This window comes from Notolepis coatsorum (assembly GCF_963971535.1).
Source record: "Notolepis coatsorum genome assembly, chromosome: 6".
Lineage (NCBI taxonomy): Eukaryota > Metazoa > Chordata > Actinopteri > Aulopiformes > Paralepididae > Notolepis > Notolepis coatsorum.
Window position 1 is genome coordinate 41230264 of NC_140170.1, and position 20320 is coordinate 41250583.

The 20320-nt window shown below is 41.7% G+C and overlaps 1 protein-coding gene across 1 annotated transcript in view; it reads left to right on the top strand.

Annotated features, from left to right (window-relative positions):
- The window catches only part of LOC311230655 (unconventional myosin-IXAb-like), a 326861-nt gene that overhangs the window by 251914 nt on the left and 54627 nt on the right, over positions 1-20320 (top strand). The window contains exons 13-18 of the mRNA XM_084317004.1: positions 2479-2620; positions 10695-10890; positions 14220-14339; positions 16885-16960; positions 17241-17387; positions 18397-18436. Of these exons, the coding sequence (XP_084173130.1) occupies positions 2479-2620; positions 10695-10890; positions 14220-14339; positions 16885-16960; positions 17241-17387; positions 18397-18436 (721 nt within the window). The remainder of the gene's footprint in view (positions 1-2478; positions 2621-10694; positions 10891-14219; positions 14340-16884; positions 16961-17240; positions 17388-18396; positions 18437-20320) is intronic.

Below are 20320 nucleotides of genomic sequence, written 5' to 3' on the forward strand. Positions count from 1 at the left end.
AGGTTTAGTAGTTGAGTCATAATACACACTGTGTTAGAGTCTGTAGGTTTAAAGGTTAAGAGTCATAATACACACTGTGTTAGAGTCTGTAGGTTTAGTAGTTAAGAGTCAACAGTTCTCAACAGTTCTCAAGTTCTGCCGCTGTTAGTTCTGTGGCCTCGTCCTAATCGGCAACATCAAACCAGGCCCAAATCTTTCATGGTTGGTTCCTAGAACTAAGCAGGCCGGGGTAATGAACCGTGAATTTCCCGGCATCACACAGCCTTGTTACGGTGAAACCCATGGATAACTTTGAAAGCAAATCATTTGAATGGTTTTGTTCCAAAATGCTACAGCGGCTGACACTGTGTGTTTGTGACGCTTGTGTGTTTGTGACGCTGTGTGTTTGTGACGGTGTGTGTTTGTGACTGTGTGTGTTTGTGACAACTAAACATGAGTTTGTTTGATACTGAGCATGTATTTTGAAGCTCTGATTGTTGACATTTGTATTAGTATTTGGTTGTAAACTGCTTCCCTGAATCTCCTTAAGCGCATTGTGCACACAGTACAGATGAGCTGGGATTTGCCACCAATACCAACAAACGCATTCAAAACGGCCAGCTAATTCATACTGTATGCTGGTGTCGGGGGCACATGTGTTGTTTCCCCTCGCTATCATACAGGTCAGCGCAGGAACGGTTTGATCTGTGTCTTCCATAAATTAAATCCAGCACACACACACCCCCCCCTCTCTCACCCTAAGACAAAAACACACTAGGCTGTACTCGCATAGCCATGTTTAACTGCCTGGTACGACTGGTGTGAGGTATGCTAGTCTTAGCATGTTCATCTGGATCTAATAACGTGGACTGGGCAAAATAGTGGAGGTGTTGGGTAAGAGGAACTACGTGCTTTTACCCAAGCTTTGTACTTTAATACAAGTACTTGTAGTGCTTTTGAAGTACTTGTACTTAACCTGATGAATTTATACTTTTGCTCCACTACACTTTGTGATATGATACTTTTTACTTGTGTTTTTTCTTTTTTTTAATGATTGAAGAAAGAATGAAGGAAGTAATCTGAGCCAGTGGACCACTTTAGTAAAGCCATGTAGGATTTAGCACTACCTCTTACTTTTTGTATTTAAGTACATTCAACATAAGACACTTTCATACTTTTGATATTTATACAAAATTATAACTTTACAAATACAAAATGAGGACTTTTATTACAATTCTATCAGTGTATTTCTAGGATACTCAAGTAATTGTGTACTTTCTCCACCGCTGGCCTTGGATGTGTTTTCCCAGAAGAACCAGGTCAAAGGGGAATCTCTTTAAAAGAGGGGGGGGGGGGAGAAGGAGGAGGAGAGAGAGGGGAAGGTGATTTATTCGGTGACGTGCTAAATGATTCCAGCGCGCCACACATCATAGTCCAGAGATGTCATCACTCATGGTTATAGAAGCTCCCAGGACCCCGGAGCCGCTCTTGGAGATGGAGGGGATGCGTAGTGCCGGGGTCATCATTTGTAACCCGCTAGTTTCTACAACCTCTATGGCGGCGATGTGTGTGTGCTTGTGTGTGTGCGTGTGTGTGCACGTGTGCGTGTGCGAAGCCCCGCCGTGGTGCTTTGCAGAGGGAGGTGTAGAGAGGGAGCAATTTGTGTGCACAGTGTCGAGTCTCCCATAGGAGCCGTGCGTTCAAACAGCTGACAGCTCAGAGGTGAACGTGTTGAAGAAAAGTGCTGACATAGCTATTAATGGGCTACTTAAGGCGGCGGTAGACTGAAAAATGTATGTGGACTCCGAAATAGAAACACAGTGGAATATGTTACCCAGTATACACAGTAATAATAGGTTAGATGGCCACACATTGCCATTGACCATATTCACACGCCGGCCATTTTGCTCTTATGGATTCCTTTCCACCCTGTTCCCAGGTTGGAAAGAATCCCAACCCGAGCATGACATAAGAGCAAAATGGCCACCGTGTGATTATGGTGAATGGGGGCCCGGTGTGCTGAGTGTGTGACTAGTTTGACTAGCAATCAGGTGCACACTATACTACGCTATATGATATGATATGCTATTATACATATACATACATATTTAAATAGTAACTTATATACCTCTCTTGGCAGAGCTTGAAGTGTGGCCAGCAAAAGCAGCCTCTCCCCTATCCCCATTCAACTCCAACCCACACATCAGACTGAAACAAAAAAAATTAACAAATTGCCAATACCAAGAGAGATTTCTACCTTAACCGTTTGTAGTGTGGTAGTGAAAGGGTTAACCCTTTGTCGTGTGGCAGTGAATGGGTTAACCTTCTGTATTGTCACAGTGAAAGGGTTAACCATTTGGTAGTGTGTGGCAGTGAAAGGGTTAAATGGTTGTAGTTGGTTCTCCGTAGGATGAGATCCTGAGCTCTTGTTCCAAGTTGGTAACCTTTTTGACCTTTTGACCTCTTATGTTTTGTGTGTACTTTCACCTCGTGGTTCAGTTTCCCTCAAGCCTCCAACCAGACCCTGCTGGACAAGTTCAAGCGGCAGCATGAAGGCAACACCTACATCGAGTTCCCTGCCGTCATGGAACCCGCCTTCATCATCCGCCACTATGCCGGCAAGGTCAAGTACGGAGTCAAGGTAAGCCAAGTGCTGATGACGTGTGTGTGTGTGTGTCCATTATGTATACTGTATATGGTGTGCTCTTATTGCTTTTAGTCACATTGACCCCTGAATGCATTTAACATTTTTCTTTTCATAATCATTCTAAATGGGCCCAAGTTTATGTAATATCAATAGCTGGCAGGAAATACACTTGAATGAATGAATGAATGAATGAATGAATGAATGAATGAATGAATGAATGGGTCCAAGTTGTTCCCCTAGCGACAGAATTGTTCTGAAAGGGTCTATAGACCTTTTTCAATTAACACTTTGGGTGCCATGGGTTAAATTCATTATATACCATAGGTTGCCGGCTCTATTTGTCTATGGAGAAGTACCCCTTCTTTGCATGGCTATAACTTTTTAAATTCTATTGCTACATTGCCATTATTAGGGCCCATTCAAAGTCCTATATGTATTGTTCATTGTGTAGCAACGTTAAACTTTTTCATTCACATATTCATAGTAAAGTATGGTCTAATGTATACGTATGTTTTCATCTCTTTCTGCAGCTTTCTCCAGAACGTGATATATAGCCCCAAATGCATTATATTGATGATGAAATACAGTTTGATGGCAATCGGGGCGATATAAAAAATTTCAATTGGACGTACTTCTAGAATGATCTACGTATGATCTGATGATGACCGGATGGGCGGGGGATCGTTTATAATTCCGTGGGCAGCGTTATATCATTCATCTAGTGTGGGTGATATGTTCATCATAACAGTTTATATGGAATACGATCAAAAATAACGCTGAATCTTACCGTATCCTCCTCGCGCCGTTGGGCGATGAGCGTGGAACAGTCATTTACCTATTATGGTATGTAGAAATATCGGGTCCATTTCCAGCTTGTATAATAGTATATATGTCCAAATCATGTTGTTTATCGAGTTATTGGCAATCGATCGCTATGTATTGTGTCGAGATCGAGTCCCGAGAGCCAAACAGAGTGCCCGGAAGTAATATGGTCGACCAGCACAACCTCCATAGCACTTCCTGTTTGGCGATTGCGCCGATCGGCCACCAGATGGCGCTCCTGAACCGCCAGAGAGCTCAGTGGGTCCTCCTGGTGGATCTCAGGCCAGCGGAGGGGAAATATGAATCCGATCGCAGATTTTTGAAATATTGATATAAGGACGCTGTAAAGCGTCTTCTGCAACTTGAGCATGGCCGGGAATGACGCTTTTAAGCATTTCCCGGCACCCAAAGTGTTAAATTGTGTTGCTACTAGGGGGCAACAGCTTGGGCCCAAGTTTGAAAAGTCTATACTTTCTAGTTTCTAGCGATACCTTGATTGTTTCTCTGCTCCTAATATCAAGACAGCTTTTGTTGCGTTGAATGTCGAGTGTCACCAAACTATGTTTTTTTTAGAAAGTCACCTTAACATCCACGCAGATTAATACACTGGAATACGACTGTGTTACTAATCATCAAACATACAGATTGTGAACGGCCAGATATTGTTTTAGTAAAACATTACAAAAACAACTAAACTAAAGCCCAAAAAAAAAAAAAAAAAACTTAAATACAAATGAGCCATTCTGACTGAGAATGAGTGAACACGCCACACATGTGCCGTGTGTCTGCTCGTTCCTGTGCATGTTTGTGCGAGTGCATGGTGTGTGTTTGTGTGTGCGTGAGTGTCCATGCATCAGTGTGCACATAACTCACGTCAACCCGGCAGCAGGCTCTCTCTCTCTCTTACGCTAGAGTAGCTCCACATGTTCTCTCTGTGAAACAGACCATCAAAGAATCTAACCAATCACAGATCAACAACATGTCCTCAGCTCCCCCCTCCCCCCTCAGAACCACTCCGGGCCCGCCTGTCATAATTTATCAGTCTTTACTCTCCTGACCTTGACGTTGCCCTTGGCCTCACCACCACTCACATGGGCCATTCGTGGTATAATGTAAACTTGCTCTGCTAAAGTACACCCTCTCAAGACCTCTCGAGACCCCTAAGCTCTGCCTCTTCTGGCCGCCTGAGACCCCTAAGCTCTGCCTCTTCTGGCCGCCTGAGACCCCTAAGCTCTGCCTCTTCTGGCCACCTGAGACCCCTAAGCTCTGCCTCTTCTGGCTGCCTGAGACCCCTAAGCTCTGCCTCTTCTGGCCACCTGAGACCCCTAAGCTCTGCCTCTTCTGGCCGCCTGAGACCCCTAAGCTCTGCCTCTTCTGGCCACCTGAGACCCACTCCTATTCGCGCTCCTGAGGGGTCATCAAAGGAAAGCAGGCTATTCTCGGTCCTATGTCTATACTACTAGGTACTCCGAGTGTAGCACTCAAGTTGGGCGCTGCTAGATGAACAGCACCACTGAGCCTCAGCTGCCAGAGGTGGACCCCTCCTGCTGACTTGTTGTAAGTCACTTTGGATAAAAGTGTCGACTAAATCAGGGGTTCCCAAACTTTTCAGGCCGGGGCCCAGAAAATAAGGCGTCGGAGAGCCGCGGCCCAATGCACATCGTCGGGCTTTTTTTATTTATTTTTTTGCCAGGCGACCGGTTTTTTAAGCCAAATATCACTTCAATCCTATTAAGTTAGTTCAAGTTAGTTATTCATTTATATGTGCTATTTATGAGAGGGCTAACTTGTTGCAAAATAATAATGATAATAATAATAGCCTCATTAAAATACTATTGTTGCTTCGGTTGTTTTCAGCGTTTTATGTGCATAATCTGTTATTTAGTTTGAAATGTTCGTTGAAATAAGTAGATTTTTTGTTTTTGTTTATTTATTAAGTTAATATAAAACCATAATAGTCACATTTTAGAATACAATAGAATAGAATTTTAGAATACAACTAGAAACACTGTCCTGGCCTGCTTCTAAGTTCAGTGACCTTAAATTATATATTTTTTTTTTTTTTTTTTTGAAAATCATCTCGCGGCCCACCTTTGGGTCGCGACCCCGACTTTGGGAACCACTGGACTAAATGACTAAATGTAGTCTCAGAGCTGGAGGTCAGGTAGATGACATTGTTGTGGGTTGTAGTATACATGGAAGATACACACTTGATTAATCCTTGGTTGTTGTCAGAGGCCGTCATACTGAAGCTGGAGGAGGTAACGCCTGCGGTCTGTCTGTCTGCGCTGTTCCCCCGGGGCTTCAAGTTTATTACTTAGCATGTCGTCCCAAACTGGGCCATTCATGTTACAGCATAGAAGAAGAACTCCAAAAACTGTTAAATAAGCAACTACAACCATCCCCCCCACCCACCTCCAGGCTACCTCCTCCTGCTTCCTTTATTGATGGCACGAATGGAGGTAGGCATAAATGCGAATTTATACCGGTATTGTTTTTAGCTGCAGGGGTCTCTCTAAACGTTCTGCCGGAAAAAGGCAATAATTGATATTCTCTTGAAGCCACCGAGACATTATTGTGTTTATATTTTGTGCAGATATTATCAGGTATGACGCTCTCCATCTGTGTTAGTGTTCATGTTCTTTAGGAAACGGGCGAGAGTTTAAAGTTCCACAGTACAACAGTGTTGCTATGACAACAGGACCTGACCTGTCCTCCACCGGGACTGTGGACAGACTATAATACCCATCACTCTCTGTATGTGTCCTGTACACATGTTGAATATAAGCCACAGACGCACACAAAAAAAAGGCTCTTATCAATCTCAGTCGCACCATTTTAACCACACGACAAAGGCTTAACCCTTTCACGACCACACTACAGAAGGTTCAAACTTCTTGTGTTTTTCCTACTCTTGTCTACAATCTAAGACGCCTTGTGTTTTTCCTACTCTTGTCTACAATCTAAAACACAAGGATCCTACACTGAGTTGGAGCTTTCAAGAAAAAGAAAAAAAAGCACAGGACTACTTACATAAATGTGTCTGTTTTAATGTTAAGTATTTAAAGTGATGGTCTTAACATAGCGAATCCCATATATCAACAACAATTGTGTAAGAGGTGGCATCTTGTTTGTTTTTTCAAATGGTGGATCTCACAAAAGCCGGCGTCACCTCACTTCAACATTTAAAGATTATACACTTCTTTAAAGTCCCAGAGCAACATGTTTTGTTGACCTATTTTTCTCTGTAAATCGAATTCTCTTTTCACCTTTCCCGCTGGGTTTTTATATGAAGCATATGTGCTGGAAGGGGGCGAGTCTGTTGTTGTTTGACTGATATTGGCCCACCCATAATAACAGGTCCACCCCTTGGATATATAGAAAGGTATCCCATATACTTTTCGGTTGAAGCCGGAGTCATGAACGGTGTTTTTGGAAGCAGAGTTTGGAAAGGTTACTTTTACAATGTCATCTGTTAAAATTATCTGCCATTTTTTTTTTTTTTACCCTCAAAATATTTTTTGTCTTTTCCTCAAAATCCTATCTTAGAATTCTACTACTCTACACAGGGTTTCAGCTCTCAGAATTCCAATCTAGTTGGTGTGATGGTACGTCTGAAAGGGTTAAGGAGCCTCTCTGATCTGTAACAAACGTTCAGTCCTGTCAGTCGCATCCTGGTTTTGTGGAAGTCAATACATGAAGCATTCTAAATTCGTAGCTTTTTGGAAGGACAGCTTGTGACAAATCAGACAGTCTTTTAAAAAATATGGATTAACGAAAATATAGCACTCCGTCTCTCTTGTTTAATTCAATAATTCACTATGTGCTTCCTGTGTCCCAGGACACTTCAGTCAGTATTCATGATTGAATTGGGGCTAAATAAATCCACCATAGCCCGTCTACAACTCCCCGAAAACGCTGCCGCTAGACTGCTCATAGGTACCCGGAAGAGAGCTCACATCACCCCTGTACTTGCCTCCCTCCACTGGCTCCCGGTGCGCTTTGGAATAGACTTCAAGGTCCTTTTATTGGTTTACAAAGCCCTAAATGGTAAGGCCCCTGCTTACCTAGCAGACCTCCTCACCCCCTATACCAACGCCAGGGCCCTCAGGTCGGCTGATAAGGGTCTCCTAACCACCCGTAGGTCTAACTTCAAGTCTAGGGGGGGACGTGCTTTTGCGGTCGCAGCCCCTGACCTCTGGAACAGCATCCCCATGTCCATTAAATCCGCCCCCTCCATCGAGTCTTTTAAATCAAAACTCAAAACCCACCTATATCGCCTGGCCTTCCCTGACTCACTTTGACTCTTGCCGTACTTGTTGACGTGTTGTTCTGTTTTTCCTTTGTCTATCCGTTGATTGTTTTTTTTTTCGTGTTTTTTTTATACTTTTCTTTGTTCTTAGCTTAGCTATGTGAAGCACTTTGGTTGACAAGCGTCATGTTTAAACGTGCTATATAAATAAATGTGATTGATTGATTGATTGATTGATTGATTGATTGATTGATTGATTGATTGAGGCATTACCGCTCTCTCCTGAAGCTAGAAATCAGAGAGAGAGAACCCTCCAACTGGTGATGTCACTGGGATGTACAATCTGGGGCTGCGCCATAGCCAATGAATGGGGCTCTGACTGAGTAAAAGGCCACACACAGTGTGTGTGAGCTCCCAAATGAGGTTTATATTCTAGCATCGCTAGAAGGCCTGAACCTCATTTCTGTGTAGTGGCAGAGTAGGTAAAATACTGGAAAAGCACGCACGGTATCACTGTTCCACTGTGACTTATTTACAAGATCCAGTAATAAGACACCAAATTATTATCAAATTAAACGTGTTGATCATATACAGTATTTCTCATATGTCAACACATAGTAACCGTTGTTTTGCACATACAGTAGCAACTCTCTTCCAACATGGAGGCATTACAAACACTCCTTTATTCTAAACACCTCCATTATAATCACTCACAGCCTCACTAGGCAGAAGGCAAGACATGCATGGGAAGATATGTAGATAATACTGTCCATGGGGAGGGGTGGGGTTGTGTGTTTGTGTGTGTCAGTAGTGTGATTTGCCTCATAATGTCCTCATATTCTGCCTCGATGGTTTTGCTTTCATAACATATTTAATGTAGGCTGTAATATATATACTGTATATGTCCTCATATTCTGCCTCAATGGTTTTGCTTTCATAACATATTTAATGTAGGCTGTAATATATATACTGTATATGTCCTCATATTCTGCCTCAATGGTTTTGCTTTCATAACATATTTAATGTAGGCTGTAATATATATACTGTATATGTCCTCATATTCTGCCTCAAAGGTTTTGCTTTCATAACATATTTAATGTAGGATGTATATATAGGGGAGAGTGGGGTAAGATAAACCAATTTGTACCTTTGTTGTCCTACAGACAAGGATTAGACATAAGTTAAAAAAAAATATATATATCTAACTCTATATTATGTTTCCTATCCATTTAAATTATAAGAATGCATCTATGACAAAGGGCCGTGAAAACATGATTACATTTATTTTTTAATAAAAGTGGTCCTGTGAATCAACTTGCCCAAACTGACCCATCTGGGGGTAAATTGAAAACCTGATGTAGGTGCATTATAATTGTCAAAATAGTCTTATGTTCTTAAAGTATAGTGTGTAAATACAACAGTAACTGTAGCCTACACACAACAACATAGTAGAGTAACATAGTAGGGTAAAACAGTTCTGCAACTTGACTCAAACATTCCTCAATGAACAAGGAATGTTCTTGTATTCTTGTGAACAGCCATTGGGTGCAGGTGTTACACATTTTTCATATACAGTATAACCTGTTCAGCATTTCTGTGGCTATTCGACATTCCACTTATCGAGGTTGAAGGGAAATATGAAGTGTTGCTCCTCCTAGCTTCTTCAGCACGTCATCACTTTGTGGGAAAAGTGCCACATAATGTTCCTTGAATGCAAACGTGGGTTTCTCATTGCCAGTGCTCTTCCAGATTCTTCTCAGAAATCTTGCACTCACTTCATCGTCCTCAAGTTTCAACCAAGCCCATGTAGTGGTAGCTCCTGCATTTGGTAGCAAAGTTGACTCTAACAAAGTCACCAACTAACAGATCTGAAGGGGGTCATCACTCCCCCCAGAGCTGCTGTAGGAGGTCACTGGGACTCTCTTGGTCCGTTTCTTCTTGGGTTTTAAGTTGAACCATGGGTCCATTGACCCCACCGCATGTGGTTCACTTTGCCCCACCGCATGTGGTTCACTTTGCCCCACCATGTGGTTCACTTTGCCCTACAGCCATCTTTTGAGGGGAAAAAACTGCCTAGATTAGCAATTCGGGCTAATCGGTTGGCTAATTGATTCCCATGGTTTTATACATTGCCAATCAACCAACATGTATGGTATATATTTTTATACCTGGATACATTTGCTGGATACATTATATCTGACATGTAGATCATTTACTTTGACAAGTAAAAAACGTACTTGCCACTTCACCACATGCTTCTGCTCAGCACAGCAACATGGAAGCGGTGGGTGCTAACTGAAATTATGGTCGCATGACAACAAATATTTACCGTTGCCTAGATACAAGGGATGGTTCAACTTACCCACTGGGTCAACTTGCCCCACTCTCCCCCACTGGAACAGGCGCATGTATGTATGTGTATAATATGTGCCGGAGATGCATTAAATGAAAACAAACATCACAATCATTTTTCATTAGCTGTCTTTCATCAGGGATGGTTTTGCCAGGATTCCATGTCAATACGCTGTACTGTTTCAACATTTCCATATACTGTACATTTGTTCTTCATTGAACTGCCTTGTTAAAGGATGGATGGATGGATGTAAATATTGTGTCTGTTTGTTCCATTCTCCCTACCAGGACTTCAGGGAGAAGAACACATATAGATGGATAGATAATGTTGTGTCTGTATGTTCCAGGACTTCAGGGAGAAGAACACATATAGATGGATAGATAATGTTGTGTCTGTATGTTCCAGGACTTCAGGGAGAAGAACACATATAGATGGATAGATAATGTTGTGTCTGTATGTTCCAGGACTTCAGGGAGAAGAACACATATAGATGGATAGATAATGTTGTGTCTGTATGTTCCAGGACTTCAGGGAGAAGAACACATATAGATGGATAGATAATGTTGTGTCTGTATGTTCCAGGACTTCAGGGAGAAGAACACATATAGATGGATAGATAATGTTGTGTCTGTATGTTCCAGGACTTCAGGGAGAAGAACACGGACCACATGCGTCCAGACATCGTGGCCTTGTTGAAGAGCAGTAAGAACGCCTTCGTCTGTGGTCTGATGGGTATCGACCCGGTGGCCACGTTCCGCTGGGCGGTGCTGAGGGCCTACTTCAGAGCCCTGGTGGCATTCAGAGAGGCAGGACGCGGGCACACCGACAAGAAGACCGGTGAGGCACAACCACAGTCTGTTTTATAAAAGACCGGTGAGGCACAACCACAGTCTGTTTTATAAAAGACCGGTGAGTCACAACCAGAATCTGTTTTATAAAAGACCGGTGAGTCACAACCACAGTCTGTTTTATAAAAGACCGGTGAGTCACAACCACAGTCTGTTTTATAAAAGACCGGTTAGTCACAACCACAGTCTGTTTTATAAAAGACCGGTGAGTCACAACCAGAATCTGTTTTATAAAAGACCGTGAGTCACAACCAGAATCTGTTTTAATAAAAGAACGTGAGTCACAACCAGAATCTGTTTTAATAAAAGACCGGCGAGTCACAAGTTCACAACCCGAATCTGTTTTATAAAAGACCGGTGAGTCACAAGTTCACAACCCGAATCTGTTTTATAAAAGACCGGTGAGTCACAACCACAATCTGTTTTAATAAAAGACCGGTGAGTCACAACCAGAATCTGTTTTAATAAAAGACCGGTGAGTCACAACCAGAATCTGTTTTAATAAAAGACCGGTGAGTCACAACCAGAATCTGTTTTATAAAAGACCGGTGAGTCACAACCACAATCTGTTTTATAAAAGACCGGTGAGTCACAACCAGAATCTGTTTTAATAAAAGACCGGTGAGTCACAACCAGAATCTGTTTTAATAAAAGACCGGTGAGTCACAACCACAGTCTGTTTTATAAAAGACCGGTGAGTCACAACCAGAATCTGTTTTAATAAAAGACCGGTGAGTCACAACCAGAATCTGTTTTATAAAAGACCGGTGAGTCACAACCAGAATCTGTTTAATAAAAGACCGGTGAGTCACAACCACAGTCTGTTTTATAAAAGACCGGTGAGTCACAACCAGAATCTGTTTTAATAAAAGACCGGTGAGTCACAACCAGAATCTGTTTTATAAAAGACCGGTGAGTCACAACCAGAATCTGTTTTATAAAAGACCGGTGAGTCACAACCAGAATCTGTTTTATAAAAGACTGTGAGTCACAACCAGAATCTGTTTTATAAAAGACCGGTGAGTCACAACCAGAATCTGTTTTAATAAAAGACCGGTGAGTCACAACCAGAATCTGTTTTATAAAAGACCGGTGAGTCACAACCAGAATCTGTTTTAATAAAAGACCGGTGAGTCACAACCAGAATCTGTTTTTATAAAAGACCGGTGAGTCACAACCACAATCTGTTTTATAAAAGACCGGTGAGTCACAACCAGAATCTGTTTTATAAAAGACCGGTGAGTCACAACCAGAATCTGTTTTAATAAAAGACCGGTGAGTCACAACCAGAATCTGTTTTAATAAAAGACCGGTGAGTCACAACCAGAATCTGTTTTAATAAAAGACCGGTGAGTCACAACCAGAATCTGTTTTATAAAAGACCGGTGAGTCACAACCACAATCTGTTTTATAAAAGACCGGTGAGTCACAACCAGAATCTGTTTTAATAAAAGACCGGTGAGTCACAACCAGAATCTGTTTAATAAAAGACCGGTGAGTCACAACCAGAATCTGTTTTATAAAAGACCGGTGAGTCACAACCACAATCTGTTTTAATAAAAGACCGGTGAGTCACAACCAGAATCTGTTTTAATAAAAGACCGGTGAGTCACAACCAGAATCTGTTTTAATAAAAGACCGGTGAGTCACAACCAGAATCTGTTTTATAAAAGACCGGTGAGTCACAACCAGAATCTGTTTTATAAAAGACCGGTGAGTCACAACCAGAATCTGTTTTATAAAAGACCGGTGAGTCACAACCAGAATCTGTTTTAATAAAAGACCGGTGAGTCACAACCAGAATCTGTTTTATAAAAGACCGTGAGTCACAACCAGAATCTGTTTTATAAAAGACCGGTGAGTCACAACCAGAATCTGTTTTAATAAAAGACCGTGAGTCACAACCAGAATCTGTTTTATAAAAGACCGGTGAGTCACAACCACAGTCTGTTTTATAAAAGACCGGTGAGTCACAACCAGAATCTGTTTTATAAAAGACCGGTGAGTCACAACCAGAATCTGTTTTAATAAAAGACCGGTGAGTCACAACCAGAATCTGTTTTAATAAAAGACCGGTGAGTCACAACCAGAATCTGTTTTATAAAAGACCGGTGAGTCACAACCAGAATCTGTTTTAATAAAAGACCGGTGAGTCACAACCAGAATCTGTTTTAATAAAAGACCGGTGAGGTCACAACCACAATCTATTTTATAAAAGACCGGTGAGTCACAACCAGAATCTGTTTTAATAAAAGACCGGTGAGTCACAACCAGAATCTGTTTTATAAAAGACCGGTGAGTCACAACCAGAATCTGTTTTATAAAAGACCGGTGAGTCACAACCAGAATCTGTTTTAATAAAAGACAGGTGAGTCACAACCAGAATCTGTTTTAATAAAAGACCGGTGAGGTCACAACCACAATCTGTTTTAATAAAAGACCGGTGAGTCACAACCACAATCTGTTTTTATAAAAGACCGGTGAGTCACAACCAGAATCTGTTTTAATAAAAGACCGGTGAGTCACAACCAGAATCTGTTTTAATAAAAGACCGGTGAGTCACAACCACAATCTGTTTTATAAAAGACCGGTGAGTCACAACCAGAATCTGTTTTAATAAAAGGCCGGTGAGTCACAACCACAATCTGTTTTATAAAAGACCGGTGAGTCACAACCACAATCTGTTTTAATAAAAGACCGGTGAGTCACAACCAGAATCTGTTTTAATAAAAGGCCGGTGAGTCACAACCACAATCTGTTTTTATAAAAGACCGGTGAGTCACAACCAGAATCTGTTTTAATAAAAGACCGGTGAGTCACAACCAGAATCTGTTTTAATAAAAGACCGGTGAGTCACAACCACAATCTGTTTTAATAAAAGACCGGTGAGTCACAACCAGAATCTGTTTTAATAAAAGACCGGTGAGTCACAACCAGAATCTGTTTTAATAAAAGACCGGTGAGTCACAACCAGAATCTGTTTTAATAAAAGACCAGTGAGTCACAACCAGAATCTGTTTTAATAAAAGACCGGTGAGTCACAACCACAATCTGTTTTATAAAAGACCGGTGAGTCACAACCAGAATCTGTTTTAATAAAAGACCGGTGAGTCACAAGTTCACAACCCGAATCTGTTTTATAAAAGACCGGTGAGTCACAACCACAATCTGTTTTAATAAAAGACCGGTGAGTCACAAGTTCACAACCAGAATCTGTTTTATAAAAGACCGGTGAGTCACAACCAGAATCTGTTTTAATAAAAGACCGGTGAGGTCACAACCAGAATCTGTTTTAATGTTAGAACGCTCCTCTCCTAGGGAACGAGGCGGTGGTGCCTTGCACCGTTCTCAAGGCGGTGGACAGCTTCAGCTTCCTGCACCACCCTGTGCACCAGCGGAGCCTGGAGATCCTGCAGAGGTGCAAGGACGAGAAATACAGTAAGCCTCCACTTCCCACAATTCTCTCTGGCGGCCACTGAGAATTTGACCTAAAGAATTCAGTGGTCAGGAGAAAAAGGCCCACTCACTCTCAGATCGCCTACGTAAACCTAGGTGTGTATTTTCATGGAAACTCGACTGTTGATAGGATTATAGCAGTGCTGCCCAATTGCTGTAAAATCATAACCGTAATGACTACAAAACTTAAGAATTTGTGCAGCTAAAAGTACATAATCTGAGTTTTACAGCAACATTGAAAGATTTTCTTTCAAGTAACACAGAGTTGATTAACAAACAATTTATTACATGCATATTATACTGTGTGTGTGATCTTTCCGGTTCGCACAAATAATTTTTTTAGGGGCAAATGCGAGTGAAATGGTCGCACTGTAGAGCCCTGAAATGACTCAGGTTTTTCAGGTTTAAATGACTCTGGGGTTTTTCAGGTATTTATTTATATATTTCGGTGGAGGCCTTTCTGTGTGGAGTTTACATCTTCTCCCAGTGTTCACATGGGTTTCCTCCCTGCTACTCCGGTTTCCTCCCTCAGCATAAAAGACATTCAAGATTCAAAATTTTAAGAGTTTATTTATCACATACATACCAGGCCATACAGTGAAATGCGGTTGGCCATGCCCGCTACGATTGTGCAAGAATACAATAGTAATAATAGTAAATAGTAATAAAAATAAGTAGAATAGACATGCATGTTACGTAGATACCGCTGCCATTGCCCTTGACCAAGATACTGGCATTAGCACTGGAGTTGCCCCCCGGCCGCTGGACTATGGATTGGACTATGCACAGTTGGACACCGGGTGAAATGCAGAGGATAAATTCCTGGTTTAAGCAAAAATGTACTTGGTAAATAAAGAGACATGTCCCTATTCAGTCCATTCAAGCTTGTTAAAATGTCAGCTCTAAGTAGGGGTGGGCAATATGACGATATTAAATAAATATCGGGTACAGTTCATTAACGATACACTTTTTAAACGTATCGTGGACATCGTGATGTTTTGCACAAACCCTCATCCATACAGTATATATATATATATGTGTGTATTTTTGGCTAAAGTGAATAGAAAACACAGTACTGTGCAAAAGTCTTAGGCACCCAAGAGTTTTTATATAAATTGTCTTAGATGTTAATACATTTTTTTCTGTATTAGTCCGTAGACTACTCTTTAAACATTTTAGAAACTTTTCATTTAATTATTTTTGAAAGCATCTTCATGGTTTAATGCAGACATATATTGCAGGGACTATTATCCATCAAAGGGTTAAATCAAGCCTTTTTAAGTGCTTTAGAGGAAATGTCAAAATATTGCGATATATATCGTGTATCGTGATAGAGCCAACAAATATCGTGATATCATTTAGAGGCCATATCGCCCAGCCCTAGCTCTAAGCTTCATCACCAAAACCCCCATCGGGAGTCAAATCCCAGAATAAATGGGTCGCTATGCACTAATGATTTTCAGCCCCAGCAAGCAGGGTTTCATTACAATCACTGATAAGTCATTGGATCACATGGGACAGTTGGATCTGCCTCAGTGCTGTGGGGACCTCCGCACCCTGGAGCAGACCTCACAGCCAGGCCTCACGCCATGCATGAGGGATCAGCTGATTGCATTCAGTCCCCTGTGTGTGTGTGTGTGTGTGTGTGTGTGTGTGTGGGTGGGGGGTGTGTATGTGTTTGTGCCATATTATGTGCATACACATTTAAGTATGCGTGTCATATGGTACCGTATGTGTTCAAGGTTTTCATTCCAAAATGTTGCATACATTTGGATATTTTTGTACCACCAGACTCACTGACCACCGATAATTAAATTAATTCCCCTGCGATATCCACAGAGGGAATAGGCCCTGGAACAAAGGCTCTCTCACTCTCTCTTGCTCTCTCTCGCTCTCTCTAGTCTATAGTGTAGTTCATCCCCACTCGTTCTCTCTCTCTCTTTCTCTCTGTGTATCTATAGTGTAGTTCATCCCCCACTCTCTCTCTTTCTCTCTGTGTATCTATAGTGTAGTTCATCCCCCACTCTCTCTCTTTCTCTCTGTGTATCTATAGTGTAGTTCATCCCCCACTCTCTCTCTTTCTCTCTGTGTATCTATAGTGTAGTTCATCCCCCACTCGTTCTCTTTCTCTCTGTGTATCTATAGTGTAGTTCATCCCCCACTCGTTCTCTCTCTCTCTTTCTCTCTGTGTATCTATAGTGTAGTTCATCCCCCACTCGTTCTCTTTCTCTCTGTGTATCTATAGTGTAGTTCATCCCCCACTCTCTCTTTCTCTCTGTGTATCTATAGTGTAGTTCATCCCCCACTCGTTCTCTTTCTCTCTGTGTATCTATAGTGTAGTTCATCCCCCACTCGTTCTCTTTCTCTCTGTGTATCTATAGTGTAGTTCATCCCCCACTCTCTCTTTCTCTCTGTGTATCTATAGTGTAGTTCATCCCCCACTCGTTCTCTCTCTCTCTTTCTCTCTGTGTATCTATAGTGTAGTTCATCCCCCACTCTCTCTCTCTCCTCTCCTCCTGTCACACAGGTATCACCAGAAGGAATCCACGGAGCCCCCTGTCAGACCTGCAAGGCACCAACGCCCTGAATGACAAGTCCACCAGGTGTGTAACTGCACGTCCATGTTAGTGTCTTCTTGTTTAGATGAGTACAGCTCCACCACCAGCCATAGAACAATAACCACTTCTCTCTCTACCTCCATCTCTCACTCTCTCCATCTATCTTCCTTTCCCCTCACTCCATCCCCTCCTGTTTCCCTCTCTTTCTCTCTCTCCCTCCCGTTCCTCACCCCCCCTCTCCCTCCCTCATTCTTTCCATCGTTCCCCCTCTCTCTCTCCCTCCCTCCCCCCTCCCTCCCTCCCTCCCTCCCTCTCTCTCTCATAGGGATGTCTACGGGGTGGGGTGTAACGGTCGCAGCTCGCGCCCCACTCGCCTGTCCCCTTCAGGGGGCGGCACGGCGCTGGAGGAGGACGGCATCTTCATCAACTCCACCAGCAGCAAACTGCTAGAGAGAGCTCAGGGCATCCTGATGTGAGTCTGACAGACTGACAGACTGACTTAGTAATAGGGATGCACGATAATTATCGGGCCGATATCAGCAATTATGACGTCATCCCGATAAACCCGATAAAATATCTTTTTACATTTTCTTTTTTTTTAAACAAACACATAAACAAACATGACAACACACGATTAGATATACAAGCATTGTTAACAGTGCACATCAAATTAAATCACCGTTTAGATAAATGTCTTATACAAGATATACCCCTAATACCTGCTATCTATTCCCCTACAATTATGCTCTTGCTCGCAAGCAACCTTTTATTTTTTTACACTTTTTTCTTTTCATGTCAACGTTCACACGCACAATATACGCTTACTTAGGATTTGACTTGATTCAACAACAAAGCAGTCGGGTCAATGGCAAGCTGAAAACTGTCGAAAATGTGGTTATTTGAAGTTTGTTTTTGTTTTTTTACAACTGAGGTAGGTAGATAAAATCTTTAGAGACTAAAGTACCGAAAAAAGGTACCGTTGGGTACCGGTATCGATTCACGGGTACCAGTACCGTATCGGTTCAAATGAGAACGGTACCCATCCCTACTGACAAAGCACAATACCTGTTGGTTTTTAGTTCACTCATTGTTCAGGGAAACACATTGTTAATGACATTGACGGATTGTGAATTTTGTGATTGACTCAAATTATATTTATTTGGAAAAATAAATATAGTCACTTTATTTGAAGAGTCCAAACTGTTCTCTTGGCTTTGTTTTGTTCATAGTAGTAACGCTCATGTCATGATAAATCTGGTTAGGTCAAAACTACAGGAATATACATAAATAAATAAAAATTATAATACAATAAATATATATATATATATATATATATATATATATATATATTGGTTATCGGTATCGACCTTGAGGTATTGATATCGGGGTCAAAAAATCAATATCGTGCACCCCTACTCGGTAGTCATCCATCTACCCTCTGTGTGACATCATGTTGTAACAGAATATCATTCTCTCCGCAGGAGGAATAAGAACTACAAGTCTAAACCCAGCCTTCCTAAGGTAAGACCCTGGTAAAGACGTGATGAATTTCAATGTCTGGGAGGTCAACCGTCCTTCCGTAACGTACTCGCAATGGGAGCTCCGCCCCCAAGGCTGTTCAGAATGCAGTTTTGGACCAAGTATTTTAGCCCCTCCCCTCACAAAAAGCCAAAGTCCCAAACCATACTTTCAACTGGTAGATCAAACAACCACTCAAAGTGTAGCCAACCCCCTGTGCACGCCATGTCCTTTGTCGATCGGTGATGAAATGCCTGTCACTTGGCTACTCCCCTCGAATATGAGCCGACAACAAGGTTGTTGCATCCAGATGTTTCGGATGTTCCAGATGATCCAGATGTTTCAGATGTTCCAGATGTTTCAGATGTTTCCCAGAGTCTCGACTACAACCGTGTGAAATCTGATTATTCTTTCCGTTTGGGAATTTTGAGTTTTTAACCAAAAGGCGATGGGTGTGCTGTCACGTATTTGGAATCCAGTGCGGCGACAGCAGCCGAGTGGAGGTCCGAGTCTTCCTGCACTTCCTCTTGGAGGGAATCCATTATTAGAAAGAAAAGACTCATGGACGGACGTTTGGTCATTTTCAAAAGATTTCATTTAAGCATGATTTTAAGATGTAAACATATAAAGAGTTAAACCGTTTACACAAATAGTATCCTGATTTCACTTTAGAATCGGTCATATACACACACCGGTTGACTAAAAAGGTCAAGTTATTATAGGAAATTATTTAACTAACTCTTAGATTTTTTTTTTATGTTGTAGAGACTATCTCACAGAGGTGGCTCTAACACAGAATATTAAAATAAAATAAAATATATGTATAATGTAAACTAAATATATAATAGTGTACAGCGGAAAAACATTTTACCTCCCTATCAATGCAGTCATTTAATTTTTGTTTTGTAAAGACTATTGCACTGTATAGATGCGTGTGTGGTGGGAGGGGGTGGGGGTCCAAAACCTTTGGACTGGACAGAAGCCACTATGAAAGCCATGCAGCGTATACACCGATATCATTGACCCCCCCCCCCCCCCCCCCCCCCCCCCAAGGAAAAATGTCACTCAACAGAACACTTAAAGCAGACTTTTTTATTAGGAGGCATTAAAGTTGTGGTATATGAGTGAACCAGAGGAAAACAAGCCAACTCCCTCTGTGTGACAAACAGAGCCTGTACTATGACGGCTGTACTGCCAACGTGTTTCAACTTAACCTCAGTCTTAACTTAAGGAGCTGCCTTGGTTTGTTGTGGTTCACCCATATAACCAGAATCATAATGTCATAGATACATGACTGACTCTGTCTCCAAAGATCACCAGAGCTCATTGAACCCTTCCACTGAAGAACCATGTCACTCTGTTTTGACTTAAGATAATAAATTAGTCAACCTCTACTGTCTTTAACTATGAAGGAACACAACACTCTAACTTACCATCTTTAGATGATAAAGTTAAGTAGTCAACCTCTACTGTCTTTAACTATGAAGGAACACAACACTCTAACTTACCATCTTTAGATGATAAAGTTAAGTAGTCAACCTCTACTGTCTTTAACTATGAAGGAACACAACACTCTAACTTACCATCTTTAGATGATAAAGTACTTCACCTCAACTGTCTTTAAATTCCTATGAAGGAACACAACTTAAAACTTAAAATGGGAGTTATATGATCCTTTGTCTGAGGTACTAGTCTATTAAAGGAAATGTTTTCAATGATGTATGATTCTTGGTCGGAAGTTTTCATCTGTGTGTGTGTGTGTGTGTGTGTGTGTGTGTGTGTGTGTGTGTGTGTGTGTGTGTGTGTGTGTGTGTGTGTGTGTGTGTGTGTGTGTGTGTGTGTGTGTGTGTGTGTGTGTGTGTGTGTGTGTGTGTGTGTGTGTGTGTG